Source organism: Pungitius pungitius, chromosome 19 (assembly GCF_949316345.1).
Source record: "Pungitius pungitius chromosome 19, fPunPun2.1, whole genome shotgun sequence".
Lineage (NCBI taxonomy): Eukaryota > Metazoa > Chordata > Actinopteri > Perciformes > Gasterosteidae > Pungitius > Pungitius pungitius.
Window position 1 is genome coordinate 14,213,898 of NC_084918.1, and position 24,738 is coordinate 14,238,635.

The following is a 24,738-nucleotide window of genomic DNA, read 5'->3' on the forward strand; positions in this document are numbered from 1 at the left end:
TGCTCACCTCGATCACCTCAGTCAGAGCGAGGTTGAAGAAGGCGACCGCGGCTTTCAACGCCCTTATGAACAACTGCCCCGAACACATGATACCAGCCTGCGGGACTGGCGAGCTGGAACTCCTGAAGAAAAACAGGGAGACTGCGACGCGTCTCACGGGCGAAAAACTCCAGGCCTGTCTCAAGGTAATCACAGAGGATATGTCCCTACAACCCGGGGAGGTCTACAGGAACCTAAGCGCTTCGCTCGGGAAAGAAATCACGGAGGCCGTGGCCAAAGGCATAGTGTCCCTGAGAAATGATTCTTTGCTACCCCCCAACTCGGACGACGTAATCGCGCTCTCTGTACCGAGTGTCATGCTGACAGATGCTGGGATAGCGTCCTCGACTGGTGGGCTTCACGTAATGAGAAGCGAAGTGTGTGAGAGGACCGTCATTGACCTGGCCGGTCTTCTGTATCAGACTGTACTCATGATGCAGATACAAACTCCTGAAGCGTTCGGTCCGGCCGTTGCCATGTTCCCCACGTCCGTCCTTTGCATCATGCCCTACTCTTGCGAGGACGCGAATCTGATGCAAAAGTGGATTGAGACCTTTGTGGAAAAGAAGTGGCTAAAGCCGAGCCGAGCCAAGCTCGGAAAGAGGACGCGCTCCCTCGCGGATCCCAGGGAGGTCTTATATCATTGCGCAGGCTGTAAAAACTTCTACAGGGACTTGTTTGCCGACAACGTCCCAGCGCACGTACTTATCCAACACGTCTACGGTGAAGACAAGAGGAGAAGGCTAGGACAATGTGTCAGCGAAAGGCGGTGGGTTTTCTGATCTTCCACAAGGTGCCTTTGTATTTATGTATCTGTGTATTTGCTCGAGATTGACACAGTAATTGCTGTATATACGATTCCGTAGACTCCGAAGAGTGTGGCGATAACCGCCCCCCCCCCCCCTATTTTTTTGACTAGACATGTCTTTTAGTCGAAAGGAGTACGTCTTCTCGCACACCATGACCAGGTCTAGTCAGGCTCATCAGCCTGCAATGGTCAAAATTGACTTGGGTGGCATTATACCCTTTGGTGAATGCAGCACTCTGTTTATCGTTGACAACATGAGAGTTAACGCCTACAAGCAAGGTACCAGTGAGAAAATGCCACTCAAGTTCACCGTTCTCAACGACACCAAGAAAAGGGTCCTGACAAACGATATGTGCAAGCTTTCCTCCAAGTGGTGGGTTGACATCGACCAAGGATCCCGTCTCACGATAGCGGGCACAGACACCGAACCCTTCTGTCGCACCCAGTGTGTGTATGACGACGAAAACAGGCAGGCTCTCCTGAACGTCTTGAGGTTCATGATGTCACACAGCCTCCGGACCTCCGACAGAGCAATAGGGGCTTTCGACGTTCTCGTCGACACTACCCAAGGGGAATTTGAATTCACGTGCGCCCTGTGTTCGGTGACCGGCGTCGCCTGCGTAACGAAAGGAACCAGCGGGCTTCCCTCGTTCTCCTTTCCCCGGTGCGCGGACAGCTACGTGTGCGTACCGTCCCAAAAGCCGTGCGCTGACGAAGGCTACGAGGCCCTCGTGAAGGTCTTGGCTCTGGTGAGATCGGCTTCCCGCGACAACCTTGGCGTCGTGAAACAGGTCACTCAGGAGATGGGTGCCGACCGAGCGTTTCAAGAACTCGACTGCACATCCTTCCCTCCTACGCAAATCTACACGGGAAACATCGTCATCCCGTATCATTTGATGAAATACGTGACCTCTCTGTACAAGACAATGAGCGAGTACGCCAACAACATTGCTGTCGTAAACGAGAAGACGCCTCATGTCAGGGTGTTGATCGAAAGCCCCTTGGAGAACATGGGTGAAATCACCGGTCGAATGTCCCTAACGCTAATCTACGGAGCGACTCTCTTGGACATCTACACCAGGCTCGGACACGCGGAGGGATGTGCGGAACAACAAATCGACAGTCTTGTCAACATGACACAGTTGGGAAACGACGTGTTGATCAGGAAGACTCATTTGAATTTTATGTTAAACAACGACATGTCCATAAAGGATTGGTGTAACTTCTACTATAGTTGAAATAAGAAAACTATATATGTATCTGTCAAGCATTTGTGCAAATGTGAATAAAGACAAAGCAGATTGGTGTGTCAATCCATTGTGTTTTTATTATTGATTCAGACTGACTTTAGAAATACATAAACAAACTGACACATACATGACTACAATGATATTGACCGGATACAAATGTATCTGTACTCGGAGTAGTGGAAAGGCTGAGTTACATTTCTTTACCCCTCCTTGATCCAAGTCATTGTTACAATTGTGAAACATTAACACCGACAAACGATGGTTGACATTTATGCATTCATCAAAAGGTATCAAATATGATACAACATAGACAGAAACGCACACACCGACACATTTCACACATAGAAATGCAGAGAAAAGCCAGCAGGTTCTTTCTCGATATGGTCCCCTACTACCCCGGGTTTGGGGCTCTCACCATTTGGGTATCGATTTTTAAAACGGCCCCTCTGTAGATCGAAGCATATATTCACTTCGTTATCCCTCCCGTTGTCCTCCCATCCTCCAGCAGTCACACGCACGTACGTACGTACGCACTTACGTCACGCGTTCAGCCATCATACAACCCCGCCCTCCGGTAGTCGCACGTACGTACGCGCTTACGTCACGCGTTCAGCCATCATACAACCCCGCCCTCCGGTAGTCGCACGTACGTACGCGCTTACGTCGCGCGTTCAGCCATCACACACCCCCGCCCTCCGGCAGTCGCACGTATGAACGTACGCACGCACGTACGTACGCGCTTACGTCACGCGTTCAGCCATCACACAACCCCGCCCTCCGGTAGTCGCACGTACGTACGCGCTTACGTCACGCGTTCAGCCATCACACACCCCCGCCCTCCGGCAGTCGCACGTATGAACGTACGCACGCACGTACGTACGCGCTTACGTCACGCGTTCAGCCATCACACACCCCCGCCCTCCGGCAGTCGCACGTATGAACGTACGCACGCACGTACGTACGCGCTTACGTCACGCGTTCAGCCATCACACAACCCCGCCCTCCGGCAGTCGCACGTATGAACGTACGCACGCACGTACGTACGCGCTTACGTCACGCGTTCAGCCATCACACACCCCCGCCCTCCAGCAGTCGCACGTACGAACGTACGCGCTTACGTCACGCGTTCAGCCTTCACCTCTCTGTGCAAGACTATTATGGCCCTTTCGCAATACCTGAGACGGCGAGAACGGACTTGCGTTCCCGCGAGAATACACTCGGGAGGTTCGGGGGGGGGGGGGGGGGGGGGGGACGGTCATTTCCGCCATTGGAACAGCAGCTGACTTGATGACGTCACCACGTCAGCTGGTCTTGCTAATACGCTTTAATTTAGTTTTTGATTTAAATATTTTACTATTAACAAGCTTTTGTCTCATTTTTTGTCTCAGAAATTGTATATATAAGCAGTCGTAAAATAGATAGCTTTATCAAGGAGGTTGTAACAAAAAATAAACTATTATACTAAAATATTTTAATGCACACACACACACACACACACCTACCGTTTGTCTTGTTACTCATCAAGAGGCTGATAATCAGCGTAGTGGTCCTCGTGCAGCAAGCCGCTGACCGCACATCAAAGATCTTACAGAGTACAATAATCCATATGTGGATTTTTTTATTCATTATTTTTACAAGTCAGAGCTTCAGATTTTCTTTGAAGCTCTTCCGCCAGTTTAGACTCTCGAGCGCGGTGCTCACCTCGTGTCCTTTAATTAAAACATTGTTAGTTTTAATGCACAACGATGGACAATAAACAAGCTGCGCTCTGCGCATACAGACAATACGTATGTACAAAAGTTACATGTAAACATGAAGTTATGAATCTAAACAAACAGACGGTGAACAACCTCCGTCTCTGACACCACGTTAGAAAACGTACCAAGACTCGTCGTGGTACAGCTCGACGAGTCTCACGTATAAACCGCTACGGAGACGCGAAAACGACCGGCGGAGCATTTCACAGCAGACTCGACGAAAACAGGCCGCTCTCCGCGGGCTGCGAGATGATCAGCTGACCTCCCGGCGCTGGAGGGTGTCCGTTATGACGGTCCGTTATGTCCGCTACACGTCCACGGGGCAGATTGTTACGTTAAAGGCTGTTGACAAACGTTTGCTTTAACAACTAACTTTAGTCATAAAATTACATAACGTTACTTAAATAAAGTAGTATTTATAAAACTCGGACTGTGTGTTTATTTTCCTCCGTCGGTCGTTGTCGCCTGCCGCTTAGGTTGAAATGCATTCTGGGATATTTGGCTCTCACAACAACAGGCGAGCCTGCTCCGATGCATTGTGGGTACAATGGAGGGGGCGCGAGTCGCGTATTATGACCGCGTTCGTGTCGACGAGGAAGACTCATTTAGAATTTCACGTTAAACGGTGCAACTTTTACTATAGTAAGCAAACTATATATATATATGTATGTATGTATGTATCCGTCAAGTATTTGTGTAAATGTGAATAAAGACAATGCAGATTGGTGTGTACATCCATTGTGTTTTTATTACGTCAAGCATTCAGCCTTCACCCCCGCCCTCCGTTAGTAGTAGCACGCACGCACGCGCGCGTTCAGCCGTCACCCCCCTCCACGCCTTGTCGTCCTCGCGTCCTCCAATAGTCGCAGGTGCGCGCCGCGCCTCCGTCGTCGCCGCCGTCGTCGTCTCCGCGCCCTCCGCCTCCGTCGCTCGAGACACGCCGGTCGGCGCAGGCGGGGCAGAACGCGCGCGAGCAGCCCCGGCAGATGTACCTCCTGCACGCGCAGCAGACGGTGTGCGTCTTGCTGTCCTTCTTCGACGGGCAAATCTGACACCTCTTCCTCTTGCTCGCCACCCTGGACAGAGCCGAGGCGACGGCCGCCGCCCGCGTTTCCGGCTCCCGTTCCGCCTCCGGCGCCGCCTCGGCTCGACCGCGCGCCCTCCGGGCGGCCCGCACGACCGCCGCGGACGCTTCCGTGCGGGGGAGACACGCCCTCCTCTCGACGAGCGGCGTCACGAGCTCTTTTCCGAGCCGCTCGAGGAAGAACCTGCGCTTGCTCCGCTTGCCGGACATCCAGTCGGGACGGACCTCTCGCCATATCACGAAGGCGTTGTAGGCGGACACGTCGACGACGTTGTGGAACACGACCAGGGGCCAGCGGGCCGTCATCCTCCTGCAGCTGTACGTGCCGATCACCTTGTCCAGGTTGTCCACGCCTCCCTTGTTGCGGTTGTAGTCCAGGATGATCGCGGGCTTCCCGTCCGGGCGGTCGCCGACCTCGGCCTCGGCGTGCCGCGTGCTCATGAGCACCACGTTGCGGTTTTTCTTGGGCACGTAGGACACCAGGGCCGTGGTGGGCGTGAACGCAAACATCGAAGAGAACACCGCCCTGTCCCTCGTCGCCAGCAGAGCGGGCGGAAGCTCGGGCTTGTTCTTTCGAACCGTGCCGACCACGGTGATCCCCCTGGCCAGGAGCCGGCGCGCCAGCTCGTAGGACGTGAAGTAATTGTCGCACGTCACGTTGCGACCCGCCAGGCCCTCCGTGACGTCGAGCACGACCCTCATCCCCAGGTTCCTCTCGGGGCCGCCGCCGCCCGTCGTCGGCTTGCCGGTGTACACTTGCATCTTCCACGCGTAGCTGGATCTGGCGTCGCACGCCACCCACGTCTTGATTCCGTATTTCGCCGGCTTGCTGGGCATGTACTGCCTGAAGGGACACCGCCCTTGGCGGCGGCGGGGGGTTACGAGGAGAGAGAGTGAGAGAGTGAGAGAGAGAGAGACAAGACAGAGAGCGTCGTCATCATCATCATCATCATCGGCATTGTCTTTTCGCGAATCTTTACAAGAAAATAAAAAAAAGCCCCTCCGCCGCAGCCGCCGCTTACCTCTGAACGGAACCAGCTGCTCGTCCACGGTCACCTCGGGCCCCGGGTTGTAGAGGAGCGGCAGTCGGAGCACCCACGCGTCCCACACGTCTCGCACGGCCGCCAGTTTGTCGCTCGCTCGTCGCTCGCGCCTCGTCTCGCGGTCGTCGAATCGCAACAGTGTCGAGTACGCGTGAAAGTCCTTCAGCGGCATCGTGGCGCGGAAAATGGCCCTTCCGCTCTCCGCGTCCCACAGACTGGCGGCGGCCTCCCCTCTGGACCTGTACACGCCCGCCAGGATCAGGAGGCCCACGTAGGCGCGCAGGTCGACCCGGTCCATGCCTTTCCAGTCGTCCCCGTATCTTCTGCGACCTTCGAGGTTGGTCATCTCCAGGACAATGTCTTCTATCGCGGGCGTCACAAACAGCCGGAACGTCGAGGCGATGTCGGTGGCGCGGGACGCCGCTTCCTCCGTGGGCCCGGGGGTCGGCGGACCCGGCCGACTCTGCTCGTCGGTCGCGCCCCGTCTGCCGTGCGCCGTCGAGGACCACGTCAGTTCGCCGTTTTTGGACGGAAAGGTGCAGGTCTCGGGTCTTTCGCCCACGACGCGGTCTTCTTCTTCTTCTTCTCCTTCTTCTTCTCCTCCTTCTTCTTCTCCTTCTTCTTCTCCTTCCTCCTCCTCCTCCTCCTCCAAAGACAAAGCTTCGTTCTCCGGGTTGTATTCTTCGCCGCCGTCGTCGTCGTCGCCGTCGTCGTCGTCGCCGTCGTCGTCGTCGCCGTCGCCGTCGTCGTCGTCGTCGTCTTCTTCTTCCCCTCGTAGCTCTCGTTCTTTGTTGTCAGCCGCGGTCGAAGCCTCTCCCTCTCCCATGTCAGAGTAGTGGTAGACCTTTCGCGGCTCCACCGGATCTGCGAAAAGACGTTCGAGGAGCTCGAGCGCGGTCGGCGTCGCGGCAGTCATGACTTCGGGCCCTTTCGGGGAGACGAGTGTTTCGCGCGTCGCCTCGCCCGACTTTATCGCGCGACGTTAGTATCGCCTCTCTCGCCGACCCGTTCTGTCTCTTCTGGCTGTCTCTTCTGTCACCTACACGCACGCACGCACACACGCACGCACACACACACACACACACACACACACACACACAAATCCAGCACCTCGGACAGATCTGCGAGCGCGCGAGGAGAGAGAGAGAGAGAAATTCCAGCACCTCGGACAGAGGCCCCCGAGTCCCCCACCCCCTGAAGCTCTATCTGCGAGCGCGCGAGGAGAGAGAGAGAGAGAAATTCCAGCACCTCGGACAGAGGCCCCCGAGTCCCCCACCCCCTGAAGCTCTATCTGCGAGCGCGCGAGGAGAGAGAGAGAGAGAGAAATTCCAGCACCTCGGACAGAGGCCCCCGCGTCCCACACCCCCTGAAGCTCTATCTGCGAGCGCGCGAGGAGAGAGAGAGATAGAGAGACATGTATACTTTCATGATTCTTACCAAGAACTTTGCACAAACTCCTCCTTGGTCACCCGCCAGCGCAGCCAGCGCAGGCAAACGCGCGGACAGAGAGTCAGGGGGAGGGGGAGGGGGGGGGGGGGGTGGCGTCTGTCCGAGGTGCTGGAATTTCTCTCTCGCGCTCTCTCTCTCTCTCTCTCTCTCTCTCTCTGCCCCGGTCGGCCGATGTCTCTAGCGCGCCACCGTCGCGTTCATGTCCTCGTACACGTCGTCGAGGGGGAACCGCTGCAGCTTCTTCCTCTCCTGCCGCTGCCGCCACCGCCGCAGCGCTTCCTTCGACATCCTGCACGCCTGTGTCGGAAACGAACGCGTTAGTCATTGCGGCGTCGCGAGGCTTTTTTTTTTGTTGGTCGGGCGCCTACCTTCAGGAGCGTCCATGCGAAGCACCACGCGATGACGACGACGACCAGGACAACAAAGGCGCAGGTCGCCAGTGTCGTAGGGGGGGTGTCATCCCATCGCTCGTCTCGACACCTCTCGCCTGTCGCGGACACGAGAGAGAGAGAGAGAGAGAGAGAGAGAGAGAGAGAGAGAGAGAGAGAGAGAGAGAGAGAGAGAGAGAGCGAGCGAGAGCGGGTCATTCGCTCGGCCTCGACGCGATGTCCTGTTTCGCGCGCGTGCAATATTTTTGCTCACCCGGCGACGACGGCTGCGGCACGACCAGGAACACCGACCCCGTGCCCGGCAACTCCACGGGTCGCCGTTGGCGATCGTATTTCAAATACACACACTCGTACCGTCCCGCGTCGGCGGGAGTCACGGGGTCGATGACGACGTCCACGTCCGGAAACGTTTCGCTGCACCGAAGTCTGCCTCGGTATTCGGGGGCGACGGTGCCGCCGCCCGGCTGGTCGTCTTTGAACAGGACCCTTACGTCGCCGCGGCCGCCGGCGCCGCGACCCGTCATCAGACTCAGGTACTCGGGCTTCGGATGGGAAGATCGGCACCGGACGGTCACGGCTTCTCCGGGCTCCCTCCACACCGCTTCGTCGGGCCCTGCGACGATTTTAAAAAAAAACCACGCCCCAAATCATTTCGCCTCGCCTCGCCTCGCCCGCACACACACACACACACACACACACAGAAACAAGCACGCGACGCTCACCGGGACCGCGCGGGGCCGCCGCGCAGGAGAGGCACAGGGTCGCCGCCGCGAGGCTCAGGTAGAAAGTCGACATGTCGGCAGAGCGCTTCCCGGCGTCGAGGCGATCCGTGAGTAGCACGCGACCGTTTCCGCGTGCGCATTCGTTAGTATGTCACCGACATCGATGTCATCGGCCACACGAACCCCGACCGAGGGTACGCGAACCGAGGTGGCCACCGCGAATTAAATTGTCACAAGCGGCCCCTCAAATCTTGTGCCATACGCTACACGACAAGGCAACGACACGTGGAGATTGGTTTTAACCTTTTATTTTATTTCACACACATACGCACGCACGCACGCACGCACACACGCACACGGACTCCAAAGTCGCAGCGACGGGGACGGGTGCTCGTTTACGTGGAAAACACGTGTCGCACGAGGGTCCGGGTGCTCCTTCGCGTCACGCGAAAGCGACGGTGAGAAGTGGCCGCCCGCTCGCTCCCTCGCTTCGTCTTCAGGGCACGACGGTCGGCCGCATGTCCTCGTAAACGGCGTCGTCGGGCCGCCGGGCGCGCTCGGCCGTTCGGCACATCCGGGTCTGCGGACGCACGCACGCGCACACACACACACACACGAACGGTTGTTGTTGTGAGGGATTGAGAAAAGCTTGCACGCGCACACACACACACACACACACCACTCGGACTACGCGGCTACCTCGTGGATGATCCACGCGAGGAGCCCTATGACGACGGCGGTTCCCAGAAGCAGCGCGCCGACGCAGGTCACGTTCGCCACCAGGGCCGCCAAGCCGTCGCCCCAGCTCGCCGTACCTGTCGTCGTCGTCGTCGTCGTCGTCGGGAACAGCAAATGAAATACAAATAAAATGCGTTTAGCCCGCGGCGCGTTTAGCTAGCCTGCGTTACACCCCCCGCAGCCCTTTTGGGAAACTTGCGTGAATGTTGAGAAGGAGGAGGGCCAGCCGCCACCACCAGGAGCACCGACCCGGTTCCCCGCTGGTCCAAGGACAGGTCGAACCCAGGCTCGCGCCCCGAGTAAAAGCACCAGTACTGGCCCGTGTCTTCGGCGATCAGGTTCTCGATGACGGCCTCCGAGTCCGGGAACGTCCCGCTGAACCGAAGTCTTCCGCCGACGACGGCGTCGACCATGACCTTTCTCGGCGAGGCGCCCCGGGCCGCGAGCGTGAAGGTCTCGTCGCCGACGCTCTTGACCAGCCTCAGGGACCTCGGGCTCGCTCCGACAACAGCTCGGCACCGGATGGACACAGTTCCTCCGAGGTCTCTGCGCACCGCTCTGCCGCGCCCCGCGTAGGAAACCGCCGAAAAGGGCACGCGCGGGTCACTCTGCGGGACTGCGACGGCGAGACACAAGGCGGTCGCTAGCTTCAGATAGAAAGCCATCGTCACCGGCTGGCGTCTGTGGGTCGGAGCCGCTACTTATATTCCCGCGGCGGCCTTTCCCCCCCCCCCCCCCCCTTCTTCCTTTTCCTCCAACCGACCTCTGCAGAGGGTGTGTGTGTGTGTGTGGGGGGGGGGGGGGGGGGGGGGGGTGCTGTACAGGAGGCGAGGGACCTCGGTGGACAGGTAGGCGGCGGCGGGGTTCGACACTCCGATCTGCATCTGCCAAGCCGCTTGTTCCTCCCTCGCTCTGAGAGAAAAGCACTCGGCGAGATCGCGACTCTTTGCAGTCGTCCTGGCTCCCAGATGGCGGAACGAGCTCTGCGACATGAGGCGTCGGGACTGCGGAGGGCCTCTACGTCTTCCGCGGGAAAAGTCGAGACGCACCTTTTTTAGACCTCGACTAAAACACTAGCGGACCGTAGCACTGACAAATGGTAGCACTTGAATTGGCCCTTTTGATTGCGACATACAGCGAAAGGTCAACTCGAGAGGCCTTGCCGCGGTTGGATATTATACTTTGTGTGGATCTTTTGCGGACGTTGATCGCGTACCTGAAGCCTCTCTCGCACTCGGCGGCGATGCATGTTATCGTCTCACCGTAGCACTGACAAATGGTAGCACTTGAATTGGACTCGTAATGGCACTTTTCTGTAACGTGTTTTCAAACTGCTTATTTGATGAAAAATGTACGCTCACTCTATGTGGAAATGCACTTACGTCGTACGTCGGCGCTTTGGACAAAAGCCTCAGCTAAATGACATGTAATGTAATGTAGAAAGGGGAGGATCGGGGCGGAAGAAAAACAGCTCCTCGAGGCCCCTCCTCGCGAACGAAGAGAAGGGAGAGGAGAAAGCTCACAGGCTAAATAAATGGCTCTCACAAAAATAAAAAGTGACAAGTGGAGCGGCGGATCGCGATTCCGGCAGGCAGGCAGGCAGGCAGGCACGCATGCACGCACGGAGGAGGAGGAGGAGGCCTCCGCTGAGTCCTCCGACTGCAGCTGCGGCTCCCGGAGGCCTTCACGCCGTGGACTACGTAGAGGGATTTCTGCACCGCATCACTAAAGGAGCCAAAGGAGCGCAGAGGTCTCTCTCTCTCTCTCTCTCTCTCTCTACTAGTACTTTTGTTTATTTGGGGTTGTGTTTATTATGTGCTTTGTGTTGAGCTGATTTGATGTTGTGAATTGTTTTCTTGGGATGTTGAAAAATAAAGTGTTTTTGAAAAACCAAAAGAATCCCTCTCTCTCGCTCTGTCTGTGTGTGTGTGTGTGTGTGTGTGTGTGTGTGTGTGTGTGTGTGTGGTTCGGCACCCCTTCGGCCCTTTTGATTGCGACATACAGCGAAAGGTCAACTCGAGAGGCCTTGCCGCGGTTGGATATTATACTTTGTGTGGATCTTTTGCGGACGTTGATCGCGTACCTGAAGCCTCTCTCGCACTCGGCGGCGATGCATGTTATCGTCTGTCTCTCTCTCTCTCTCTCTCTCTCTCTCTCTCTACTAGTACTTTTGTTTATTTGGGGTTGTGTTTATTATGTGCTTTGTGTTGAGCTGATTTGATGTTGTGAATTGTTTTCTTGGGATGTGAAAAATAAAGTGTTTTGAAAAACCAAAAGAATCCCTCTCTCTCGCTCTGTCTGTGTGTGTGTGTGTGTGTGTGTGTGTGGTTCGGCACCCCTTCGGCCCTTTTGATTGCGACATACAGCGAAAGGTCAACTCGAGAGGCCTTGCCGCGGTTGGATATTATACTTTGTGTGGATCTTTTGCGGACGTTGATCGCGTACCTGAAGCCTCTCTCGCACTCGGCGGCGATGCATGTTATCGTCTCTCCTCTCTCTCTCTCTCTCTCTCTCTCTCTCTCTCTCTCTCCTCTCTCTCTCTCTCTCTCTCTCTCTGTGTGTGTGCGTGTGAGGTTCGGAACACATTCACCCATTGCAATCGTGACATGTAGGAAAACGTCATCTCTCGCCGAAGCCCCCACCCCCGGTGGCGAAGCGAGCCGATTAGACCCGAGCGATGAGTTCTCGCGAGTTCTCGCGAGATGACGGCTCGCTACGAGCCGGGTCGTTCTGACCCGAATGACGTTGCCGAGGCGAGGGTCAGTGTGACCCGACGCCGTCGTCTGGGCTGAGGCGCTCGCCGGAGCGAGCCGATTAGACCCGAGCGATGAGTTCTCGCGAGTTCTCGCGAGATGACGGCTCGCTACGAGCCGGGTCGTTCTGACCCGAACGACGGACACGATTCGAGGGTCAGTGTGACCCGACGCCGTCGTCTGGGCCGAGGCGCTCGCCGGAGCGAGCCGATTAGACCCGAGCGATGAGTTCTCGCGATGAGTTCTCGCGAGATGGCGGCTTGCTACGAGCCGGGTCAGAACGACCCGAATGACGGACACGATTCGAGGGTCAGTGTGACCCGACGGCCGTCGTCTGGGCCGAGGCGCTCGCCGGAGCGAGCCGATTAGACCCGAGCGATGAGTTCTCGCGAGTTCTCGCGAGATGACGGCTCGCTACGAGCCGGGTCAGAACGACCCGAATGACGTTGCCGAGGCGAGGGTCAGTGTGACCCGGCGCCGTCGTCTGGGGGGCCGAGGCGCTCGCCGGAGCGAGCCGATTAGACCCGAGCGATGAGTTCTCGCGAGTTCTCGCGAGATGACGGCTCGCTACGAGCCGGGTCAGAACGACCCGAATGACGTTGCCGAGGCGAGGGTCAGTGTGACCCGGCGCCGTCGTCTGGGGGGCCGAGGCGCTCGCCGGAGCGTGCCGATTAGACCCGAGCGATGAGTTCTCGCGAGTTCTCGCGAGATGACGGCTCGCTACGAGCCGGGTCAGAACGACCCGAATGACGTTGCCGAGGCGAGGGTCAGTGTGACCCGGCGCCGTCGTCTGGGGGGCCGAGGCGCTCGCCGGAGCGTGCCGATTAGACCCGAGCGATGAGTTCTCGCGAGTTCTCGCGAGATGACGGCTCGCTACGAGCCGGGTCAGAACGACCCGAATGACGTTGCCGAGGCGAGGGTCAGTGTGACCCGGCGCCGTCGTCTGGGGGGCCGAGGCGCTCGCCGGAGCGTGCCGATTAGACCCGAGCGATGAGTTCTCGCGAGTTCTCGCGAGATGACGGCTCGCTACGAGCCGGGTCAGAACGACCCGAATGACGTTGCCGGGGCGAGGGTCAGTGTGACCCGGCGCCGTCGTCTGGGGGGCCGAGGCGCTCGCCGGAGCGTGCCGATTAGACCCGAGCGATGAGTTCTCGCGAGTTCTCGCGAGATGACGGCTCGCTACGAGCCGGGTCAGAACGACCCGAATGACGTTGCCGAGGCGAGGGTCAGTGTGACCCGGCGCCGTCGTCTGGGGGGCCGAGGCGCTCGCCGGAGCGTGCCGATTAGACCCGAGCGATGAGTTCTCGCGAGTTCTCGCGAGATGACGGCTCGCTACGAGCCGGGTCGTTCTGACCCGAATGACCCCCGCTGGAGACGGTCCCGGCCCTTCTGATGGTGACGCGTAGCTAGCCGTCATCTCGCGAGACCTCGTCGGGTCGTTTTGACCCGAACAGCGCAGGCCTCTCTTGTGTGAATGTTGCCGAGGGTCAGAGAGACCCGAGGACAACGTGAGGGTTAACCTTTACCTATTCCAGTTTTTGGCAATGGGCAGATCCAGCTGACCTTCCCGGGGGGGGGGGGGGGGGGGGGGGGGAGTCACCAACAGTCACCGGAAGAAGACTGCGCAAAGAGGTAAAGGAAAGGAATAAATACATCTGATTTCCTCTGTGGTGGCCTTTTCAAATCTGACGTGACATGAGAGCACCTCCACCGTCCGAGTTCATTGAAATCCAAAAGGGATTCGGTGCTGATTGCGCAGTCCTGATGCTGCCGGGAAGGAACTTCCATTTCCATTTTTTTTTTTTTACCCTCCCTGCCTTTTTGCCTGCTGGATCCAGACAGAGTGGCCTTTCACTGGGCCGCAGTACAGAACGCCAGCCTCCTCCAGCTATTCATTATCTTGAGTGTGTGTCTGCGGCAGCGATCTGCTGAAACCTGCTTTTCAAAAGGGAAGATCTCACAGAGCGCCGTCCGTGAACGAGAGGACGCCATGAGCCTGATTAACGTGGCGGACGAACCCATCCCACCCGCCCGCTGACAACTGTCACTCTAAAAAAGTACTTGTTACTTAGTACCAATTCTAAATTCTTATTATTGGTTTGCAAACTGCTAACTGCTAAGATTTTGTAACTATAGTTTATTTTTAAAATTCTAAATAATCCCGTGCTGGGAATAATTAGGACAGGAAATTGAGTTAATGTCTTGTGAGTTTTTTGAGGTTGATCAGCCTCACCTGTTGATGTGCACCTTGATCACCTTAATGAGCCAGGAAGCAGGAGCAGAGGAAGGCGCTGATTGCGCTGATCTTGTAACCGGCCCACTGATTGAACACGGTAAATGTTTGCTTGTCAAGTGAGACAGGAAGAGAAACTCTGTACCCGTGTCTTCCACAAAACTCAAAAGAAGAGGCCATGTTACTGAGAACCAGAGCCTTTGTGAAACATCTCATTTCACCGGGTCGTGGTCCGACAGACCTGGTCCTCCGGCGCCTCCTTTCCCTCCAGCTGGAGTCTGAAATTGTAAACCTGCATGATTTCCTCTGATCAATGGCTGAATCCAACGGATTGTGTTAATCCTCACCCTGACTTGTTATGTTGCACAGGTCATGCACAACTATCACTAACCATGTAAAAGTAGCATTAGCTGTAAATACTAGATACTAAATATCTCTGACCTTATAGTTCTCTCTGTATTATCAACTTTTGCTCTGCAACAACATCAAATAAATTCAAATAAGGGGAACATATTTACAGCGGCACTGCAGCCAACACAGCAGACACATTATGTTTAATTTCCAGCATCATCAAGATTGATTGTTGTTCGGCCACATGAAAGGAAAGCTAATCAGTTGCGTTTGTGCAAGGACCAACGAGCCAAGGTCGTCTCTTTCTTCCTCGGAACGAAACAAAAATCATCTCTGTTCTGTCTCCGGAAGTCTAGCCGCGGTCCGACCGGACACCTACGGACACATGTTCGTTTGCTATGTTTGTTTAAATTAAAAATTCACATTATTGATGTTTGGTTTTATAACCGGGGAGCTTCTTGGCAGTGGGCAGAGGCAGAATCCATTTAGTTCAGAAAGAAAAGGAATCACTTGAGTGTACAGCTTGCACCACAAGTGCAACAAAAAAAAAGCCACAATGGCTGAGATTATCTCCAAAAGTGAATAATTAACTTCCAATCAAACCAAACGAGAGACTTATTCGCTACACAGTAAAACGACGCGGATAAAAGAGTTGCTTTTTGCGATGAAATGAAATTAGTATTTTCTCTTTGAATGCCTAGTTTTTTTTTTTTTTTCCATAATGGTCCAAAAAGGTTAGGGAAATGAAATTACAATCGCAAATTAGAAAAAGCAGCCTCTGCTTCATGTTTTTTCGTTCTCCACTTTTAAAGAGTCACTCACGCTTTAAGCGGCGCAAAGCAGAGAAAATCCACTCAGACAAGAAGAGGCCCTTATCTTTCTCCCTCCATAATAATAGGAATCCAGTAAAATTTCATTACTCAAAGAAATTCTAATTACTGCCCAGTTTGTAAAGGCCAATCAGTCAGTATTATCTGGATGCAGTCCGAGCTGTGGAGCAAAACCAGGACTCCGACATGACACAATGTCATTTCTCATCTCTGAGCTGCAGACAGCCCAGCTTTCTGTATTGAGGAGAACCTGACGCTGCAAGCCGGGCCGTCTTTCTGCTTCGCTTCCCTCACTTTGCGGATGAGGTTGGCAGAGGCGGCACGCTCCCTGTTTCAGACTAATTTATGACCTCTGCAGGGGAGGGCGCATTAGGAAGATCAGCCACGTCAACCAACCTGGGCGATGCTGCAACAACTGGCCCTGAGAAGGCAGGAAAACAAACCACTCAAATAAAGAGAGAGCGAGAGAGAACGTGCATTCAATAATAGCAGATCAAATTCTTTTGGTACTCCATCAGTCTGAAAAAAAAACAAAACAGAGAGCTTACGTGGCTTTAAAACGTTGTCTTCGAGTGGATAGCATAGGAGAAATGATTTGCAAGAAGGACTGGGGTTTAAATCCGTCCGTAATGTCCTCTTCCCTCGGACTTTTTGTCTTACAGCGTGCCGGCGTTTGCTATTGTTATTCCGAAGGCGACCCCCGGGCTTGACTGCAGGAGGGCGTCTGACAGGAAAACAGGAAGATGCATTTAAAAGTTTCAACTAAAAGGCCAGGGTTGTCCTGTTTCTGCTGGATTTGGTGTTGAAACCAAAGCGGCGTTACCGCACTCGTACATTTCTGTTCAGAATGTTTTGAGAGACGACACGACTTCAAAAGTGATTTCCAAACCACCCGCTTGCTCGGTCATGGTTACTTCTTTTTTTTTTTTTCAATTAAAGGGTTATTCCATCAAACCTTTGCATATCTGGGAGACTGGCCATAGTACTGAAGTGGCTTGCACAGCATGTAAATAGGGGAGTTCCCTTTTTAAGGTCTCCCCCCCTCCCTCTTTCACCTCGCCCAAGGAGGGGAGGGCATGTATAGCCCATAGGACACAGCCCCCAGCACTGACCTCCTCCGATGACAACCATATGCTCCTATATGAAATATGTATGGCTGTGAAAAGAAGTCCACGCGGTCCAAATCCTCAGGGAGGGCGCAGTGAACATGCGCACACGCGGCTTCAGACCAAGTACATTGGTGTGTATGTATATGTGAGGCGTTCCACTGGAGTCAGACATCCAAAACAATGCAGATGCTAATGTGCACCTCGGCTCAGCTTGGTTGACTGTGTTTTTTTTTGTGTGCACTCGGCTCCAAATTTCGGTCCAGCTCAACGCAGAGGTCCCGATGTCTCACTGTCTCGTGTGAGTATTTCTGCACATTTCTCTTAAAATCATCCGTCTTTGTTCCGGTCAATAAAAGGGTCACAAAGCGCTGAAGCTCTTCAACCTCACAGTGACCACACGGCCTGTGATGCAACGCTGCTGGGATGCAGCTTCAGGCTCTCGGGTTACGATCATGTGGCGGAAAGTCACTGGGTGACATCGCTCCAGCACCTCTCGGAGCGCGGCATTTAATCCATAGAGCGGCTACTCACGCGGACGTGATATCACAGCCGGGAGAGCAGCCGCAGTCACATCCGAGGATGAGAAACGTTAAATGTCAAGTGAGTCACGCCCCCTCTACAAGGCCTTTGTTTTTCTACCCGATGATCGGCATGTTGTTGTTGGGATGAACTCACAACATTTCCTGACATTTTTTATTAATTTCTGAAGGTTTCCACATTGTCTACGCTATGTGTGAATAAAATTAAAGAACATTTTGCCAGTTTTTGAGAGATAAATACACATTTGAGAAATGAACAAACGAATGGACAGAAGAAGATAATGTGCAGAATATTTCAAACTAAGGTAAACATTGACAACTAATTGTCTCGCGTATGGCATTACGTGTCCCTGAAGGACTCAGAGAAACAACTCTGACGTCAGCGTGTACACAGGGGTGAAATCAGTGGCAAGTAAGAATAGCAGAAAACTGCAGGGGGAGAGCTGCTATGTTCCAGCGAGAGCTGTGACAAACGTCGCCTGAGAAGCGCAAGTGACAACGAGGACGAGCCAAGACGGAAAAACGCTCAATCGGGAGATTCTGGCAGATAAAAGTTCAAAGAAGCCGGCAAAGGGGCTTCATTTCCCTCAGGCGATCCATACGACTTTTTTTTTTATTTCTGATTTTACAAAAGCGTTTAATTCACAAGATAGTTGTTCAGAAACTCAACAACGCAATTCTTTACTCCGAGAAAACACACTGTCTCCTTCTGTGAGCCACGTGTACATTTAGGAAGTGGAGTTATCTTTCTGTCTTTCATATCAAAGCCACAATGAGTTTGACTTCGAATCAACCTCGACCCAACAACCAAAAACCCTGGAGGGGACACCAGCACGCTGTGCATTGATCCTACATATTACACAGTGCACACACAAACTCACATGTAGACAACGCGCACACATGCAAATGAGCCCTAACTACGTAAACCCCCTCACAGCAATATCGATTCCACCACAGTGAGCTACAGCTAGATAGAGCATTAAATAGATCACATGAACTTGTATTAATGAATACAACCATGTCAGCACAGTGAGAGAATCGGTCACGGTGTGGGTTTGTTTTATTTTGTAGTTTCCTGCCTCTTGTGTTCCTGGTTTAGCTTCACATCCTGCCCGGCCAACCCCTGGGATTGTTTCCACCTGTGTCCAATCACCCGCACCTTCCAGAACACCAGAGGGTTGGAGCCACGTAAAAACCCGTAAGGCGTAAATAGGCCACCAAAATGTCACCAACAACTTTTTTTCTTGACCTAAGAAAAAAAAATCACTCAAAGGGTAATAGTTCTATCGTTGGTCCGAGCAAGTCAGCAGGAATCAGAGGGGGTAGGAAGTGAGAAAGAGGCCATTGCCCTCTAATGACTAATATAATGGCAGATTAAATATACCTCACATTTTACACACATCTTCAGTAAAAGTGCAGTGGTGTAATGGAGCATTGCCTTCCACATCCACATTTGAACAGTGACAGTGTCGAGCATTGGTGACATCAATGCAGCCGGATGCTGCTGCTTAAATGTATGAACGTTGAGTTCCAGGACTTGTGTGGTCAGAGCGCCGGTGCCGGTGGGGAAGGGGGGTGTTGGACCTCACTTTGCTTCTCCGGTTCCCGCTGGAGAGGACCATGCAGGCGAGTGTGAAGTAGAACTGGCAGATTGTCATGTGAAGGACAGACGAAGGACAGACAGGTGCTTCAAGGTAGACTCACAACCCAAAACACGGCGACGAGGTCTGCCGGCCCGAGACCAAGAAAGAAACCTTCCATTTTCCCATCTTCCCCAGAACCCTCGCGGAGCGTCTGTTGTTGTGACAGGACGCGGTATTTGGAGCGATCGGCGGTGATTGTCCGCTGACTCACCCGCGACAGGAGCTCGCCCGAGAGGCCCGTGACTCACCGGCAGGGAAAAGGTCAGCTCAGCTGGACATTTAGTTTCAAGAAGGCATTCAGCGGAGGAGACGAGTCAATTTTGGACCGCAGGATCTTCAATTTGAGAAGACTCTGTGAAGTCGCCTCAGAGCTCAACGATTCACTCTGAAGATGAAACGACTCGCTTGGTTTTAAAAAGAGACATAAAGCCGCACGCTGGGAACGATGGGTGATGATCAGCGTTCGGGAATCATTCATTCTGCTCTAATTACTATTGATTAGATTAGCTGGCAATAATCCATGCTTATCTGCGGAGGATAATGTGTGTTTGGAGTGCGCATAAACAACTCCGGGGCCGAGGTTAAAAATAACCATATTTTAATAATGAATCGAGGAGACTGACAGGCAGAGTCATTGAACTTCCTGCAGAGCAACAACACGACTGGCTTTTTACTTATTAGCTCACTTATCTGCATTGCTCATCCCTTTACGTGGCGTTATTTGGGATTGCAGACGTTTTATCCTGTGACGCTTCATTTTATGACTCACTGCAGTTAAGTGGATGTCCAACGGCTCACAACAAGCACCACTTCACACCGAATGGGGGAAAAGCATTTTCTTTCTTTCTCGCTCTTTTCTTTTTGTGAAAGAATGAACCCCCCCCCCCCCGGCCACTCAAAGCTGCTTTGCTTTCCGATGGTCTGTCTGTTCTGTTTATCTGCAGCAGCACATCTCTGTGGTTTTTCTCCTCGGGATTCTGTTTAATGCCCGAACTGGGGCCCCCGCACTTCTAAAAAAAAAAAAAACCATGAAGGGGAGCTGCGAAGTGTTGTGGAAGGAGATCTTCTATGTGGATGATGTATTACGGTTATTATATCATTCGTTATCAGCTCACAGCAGCCGGACGCAGAAATGTGAGGAGACTGACAAGTTAACGCCAGTCCACCGGTTGGGTTCCCCCCCCCCCTCCGCAGTAACGCGCCGAGTGATGACAGCCAGCATCTGCTGTGTGGAGCCTCCATGTGCTCCACGGGAAAAAGATAAAACCAGACCTAAGATCACGTCGTTCGAAACCACATCCCTACGTTTTGGTTTACTTACAAATTGCCATGTCAGAATATGTGCAACGGCTGAACAGAACATTCCAGCAGGATTCAAAGGGTTTGTGTGTCTAGTGTCATGTGTCCAGCCTCGCCGAGCGCCATGAAGTAAGCAGGCGACGGCAAGTCTTTTTTTATTCACCTCACCTTCAACTGGCTGAATTTGCCCGAAATGCAGCGGCTGAAGAAGAAGTCGAGACGTTTGCATTTAAACATCTCATCCAAAAGACAAAAGCACGACTCATTCGGTCTCCTGTCACTCGGCTTGATAAAACCCTTCAGACACGCCCCTTCACTGACATTAGCATAAGCTCATCATTTCAATCACTTCCGCATATCCGGAGTGAGCTAATGGGCTAATTTTAGGGTGTCATCAGCTCACAACTGTGGCTCACCCTCCAAAAATCATTGCAGATCTGGACTAGGATGAGTGGCTCGTGCTGTTTGTTTCCTAAACGCTACGAATGGCAAACCCCGCTTTCATGACGACGTGTTGAAGTTCTGCGTCATAGTCACACAAAGCTAGTTTACTGGGTTGATTTGTTCTCAAGTTGCTTGCTCAATGTCACGGTTTGGGTCTGCTTCCTGTCTTATTTTGTAGTTTTCATGTCTCCTGTGTCCCTGGGTAACTTCACTTCCTGCCTTGTCATGTGATTGCCTGATTGTTTCCACCTGTGTCCAATCACCTCCCTTGTGTATTTAGGCCCTGTGTGCCAGTTGTCCCTTGTCGCGTCATTGTCTATCGCCAGTTGTCGTTGGTGCGCGTTCTTCGGTTTGGTGATTCTTGTTTTTGGAATAAAGAGCACGTCTGGAACTCCTGCGTTTGAGTCCTGCCTCCTTCCGCCTGCGCCAGCACCGATCTCCTGACACTCAAGCCGTATTCACCTTACACACACATTACACATATATTATCCAAATGACCGCGTAGCTAACCTTGAACAGGTTCTGGCCGGTTGAGGCAATTCAAGGCTCAGAGAGTCCTAAACATCAGCTGCAGATTCAGGGCAATGAATCTCTCTGATATGGTGTGAATTTTTATAAGCAACATCTAAACAAACCCGAGCTTCTGCTCTTGTCTGTGCGCCGAGCCGAGCCGTGCCAGAGCGAGGGGGGTTTAATCAAATGATCCCTTGTAAATGAAACCCCTCATTAGGCTCGGATAAGGTGGAGGAGCCGTCAGCTGCTACCCTGAAGTGCTGTTATAATTAAATTCACCTTTACTCCTTTTACAAGCTGTTGTTGACACGGTGTCCACGCTGCGCACGGCTTTCCCTCCAGACACGTCCACTAATAGTCACATCTCGGCAGCCATGTGTAGAGTTACTGGAAAGGGAGAACCAATCAGATTTGACTATTGAATGATGTAACACGAGTCAAGCGATCCGCCGAGCGGCTGCACTTCAATGACGGAAGCATGTCAACAACACAAAAGGACTCCGCTGAAGGCTGTGTGGAAGCTTAAAGTCTGTGTGTATGGTGACAGATGTGACACATATAGAGTGATAATGAGACAATGTGTGCAGCTCAACATGTGAGGGATGAATTGTTTAGCAGCACCTCCGGGAATTATATTCCTATTGGCTTGAGGAGTGCACAGTAATCATTCATCTCCAATGGCAATGCTCCGTGTCAGAGTGGGAAGATCCGTTGGTCTTTCTTGTATTAAGTGTAAAATTTAGTGTTTGGGAATATTTGACTCTGACTTTGTAAAGTTGTAGCCAGAACCCAGCTGGCAAAATTACAAAATGTGCCTTTATGCAAGTTAGTCTCCACATCTCAAAGAGAGTGGAGCTAAATGGGGCTAAAATGTCCAAAATACATTTTTAAAGTTCAATAGAAAGCTTTAGTTTAAAATAAATGCGCCACTTAAGGCAGCACGCTGGACACAAACACTGGTCTCCTGAGTGAGAGTGAAGTGTTTGACAACCTCCTCCCTACAAGGACTCACGTGGACTTTGATTGAAGATATTCGTAATTGACTATATGGTTTTCAGCTCACCATACCACATTAGACACATTAGTTGTTGTTCTTGCCTTCGTGAGGAAACGGTTGTGAATGTGTTGATAAAAAAAGATCTACTGTATCCAAGCCCAGTCTCTCAGTAGCACACAGCGAGGCAGAGCTTTAGCGGATTGCTGCTATCACAAATCAATTCTCCAAATAAGAGAAATAAAGCACCCGGATGGATTATCTCTCTCGTGTCCGAAGTCAGGCAAAGGTTTCCATAGACTTTAATCCCTGGTTCCTTCCAATGCAAAGCTGCTGTTGACGATGTTTTAAAGAGAGTAGGATTTAAGTCTCATTAAAACCGGCGGGGAAGATTAAGAGTGACACTTTGGGGGCTGACGGCTGATCCCTGAACAGGGAGCATCTGCAATCCGTGTCATCGGGGCAAATGCAATCAAACGTGTGACCCAAGCTCACCTCCACGATGTTCTACCAGAGACCAAAACACCACCCATTGAGCCTTCACATTATTACGTTACGACGTGGTGGGGAAACAAACACTCTGATTCCCTTCCACGGGGTCAACAATTGATTATTTTGGGGACTTTGATGGTGTCATCAGCTTGATTGCTGACACTCTGGTGAACCCGCAATCGCAACGTTTTCCCCGTGGTGTGTCGGGCTCACTCTCCATCACACGCGAAGGATTAAAGCCCCTGATCCGGCCTGCAGATCGGCAGATGGGATAAGCTCGACGTTGTTTTGTTGTTCCCCACGTGTCGAAGCGTCCGATTAACGCGTCACGTGAGCGTGGTCGGGCGAACACAAACAAAGCGCAACACCCACGGGGTTTCTTCTGCTTTCGCCCCCTTTTCGCCCCTTCTCAACACACGCTCCAGCCTGGGGAGGCGCAGGAGTCTAAAAGAGTTTAAGTATTACCTCAAAGGGACTAACCTGCAGCCCCTTTCCCGTTTAAAAACTGTTTTCAATTAACCTTCTGTGCTTCTGCCGCTCCGGAGGAAGACTGACGTCCGTTGGCGACGCGGAGACGGGTGGACGTGTCTCGTAATTGAATTCCTGTCAGATTTGCCCGACGCGCTGGCTGTCGGCTTGACAACGGGACATCTTCCAAAACGTCCATCGTGCCAGTTAGCGTGCCCACACCAAATGTGCCCACATGGCGACAGACACAGTGTTGCACGTGTGCATGTGCACGCCCACGAAGCGCTCAAAATGATGCTTTTTTAAAATTTTCTGATACAGTTCCTGCCCGATGTCGGGATTCATCATTTGACATCCAGGACTCGTTTTGCCCGTCAGACTCGTGTCGTCCCTCGTTCGGATCGCCCAAGCATTCTGCGATGATTGGTGTTCATTGATGGGCCTGCAGAGGGTGGCGGTACCGAGGGGGATCACAGCCGAGTCCAGTTCAGGATCCACCGACCCTTCTGTCTTCTTCTTCTACGGTGGTCTTTGTTTGACGTCCTGAACTTCGGTCTGGTCGAGGCCGCCCTGTTGGTCTTTTTTTTTTTTTTTTGCAAACTCTGAAACAAGCTCTCGAAAAAAAAGGCTGCTCAGATCTTTTGGGAGGGGGGGGTGGGGAAACAGGTTTTATTTTATTTGCCGCCAATCTGAAAATAGTGCAGGTACCGACGCGAGAACGGACAGATCACAGTCTGCCTCCGCAGCACGACTTGGTTTGTCGGCGATGGAGGAGGGACTTTTTTTATTGGAGGTGCGTGACATTATTTTGTGAAGGAAAAAAACAGGAAAAGACTCGCCATTGTGTTCTTCTCTCCTGCTTTCACCCACGCCGGGGCTATCGGCACGTGAATTGATAGCATGCATAAATCAACAATGCGATTGCTACCTCAGAGGGAGAATTTATGAGTGCTCTTTAATTCGGACAAACAAGCACACACACACATTGTTAGCAAGCTGAGCAGGGCCAGCAAGCAGAGAGAATAACGATAAGCCTGATGCAGCATTGCAGTCTCTCTGGCCGCAGACTGATGGCCCCGGGAACTCATTGCATTAGAGAGTGAGGGATGGGGGAGTAGAGCCCTACACGGTGATATAGTTACAACACGCGCACACAAACACACATACACACACATACACACACACATACACACACACACAAGTAGAAGTGCGTTCTACACAGGCACAAAACTCCTGCCAGCATCAATTCCAGCTCCTCTGTTTCACATTTATGCAAAAGGTTAAACAGAAAGGAATGGTTGATTCGGCGCGGCCCTGAGGCTTGGCGGGGGGCCGGACTTTGACGCCGGAGGGGGTCCCAGGGTGGAAGAGGGGCCGCCGCTGCACGGGCCCACCGAAGGGCTACGGTAGGAAAAGGCATAGCTGTGGCTCAGATGGGGACAGATGGAGTCAAAATAAAATAAATTGTTTCTTAAGTTGTTCCTAAAGTTCTGAGCAGTTCGGGGGGGTACCTCAGCAGAAAAACTTCAATTTCTTCAACCTTCAAAAAATTTGAAGCTTAGAGATGTATGCAGTTAGCGAAAATCTCCTTTCATTTAAAGCGGATCAATTTCTGTTGAACTTCATCTTATTAAATTGCAGATTTTTAATCATTTACAGCTGGGAGGCACTTGTGAGTTAGAATATTCTCATAACTCATATGAAGAAGCAATTTGCATTATGGCTTTTATGTAGCTTGATATGTTTTCTCCCCATTTGGTTTCTTCCTGCGAAACGGCTAATTATCCACAG

At 52.8% G+C, this 24,738-nt stretch overlaps 2 protein-coding genes and 1 long non-coding RNA gene across 3 annotated transcripts in view; 1 reads left to right on the plus strand and 2 right to left on the minus strand.

Annotated features, from left to right (window-relative positions):
- Positions 1-24,738, plus strand: part of LOC119198889 (uncharacterized) — a 185,061-nt gene that overhangs the window by 156,793 nt on the left and 3,530 nt on the right. The window lies entirely within an intron of this gene.
- Positions 3,798-7,182, minus strand: LOC134107507 (piggyBac transposable element-derived protein 4-like). Its single transcript, XM_062559333.1, has 2 exons — positions 5,961-7,182; positions 3,798-5,798 (listed from the first exon to the last, which is right to left on the minus strand). Exons 1-2 carry the CDS (start codon positions 6,895-6,897, stop codon positions 4,669-4,671), a joined length of 2,067 nt encoding a protein of 688 aa, XP_062415317.1. The 5' UTR covers positions 6,898-7,182; the 3' UTR covers positions 3,798-4,668.
- On the minus strand, positions 7,309-8,957 carry LOC134107478 (uncharacterized). The gene is made up of 4 exons (XM_062559232.1): positions 8,542-8,957; positions 8,073-8,432; positions 7,799-7,917; positions 7,309-7,727 (listed from the first exon to the last, which is right to left on the minus strand). The coding sequence occupies exons 1-4, from the start codon at positions 8,612-8,614 to the stop codon at positions 7,608-7,610; spliced, it is 672 nt and encodes a 223-aa protein (XP_062415216.1). The 5' UTR covers positions 8,615-8,957; the 3' UTR covers positions 7,309-7,607.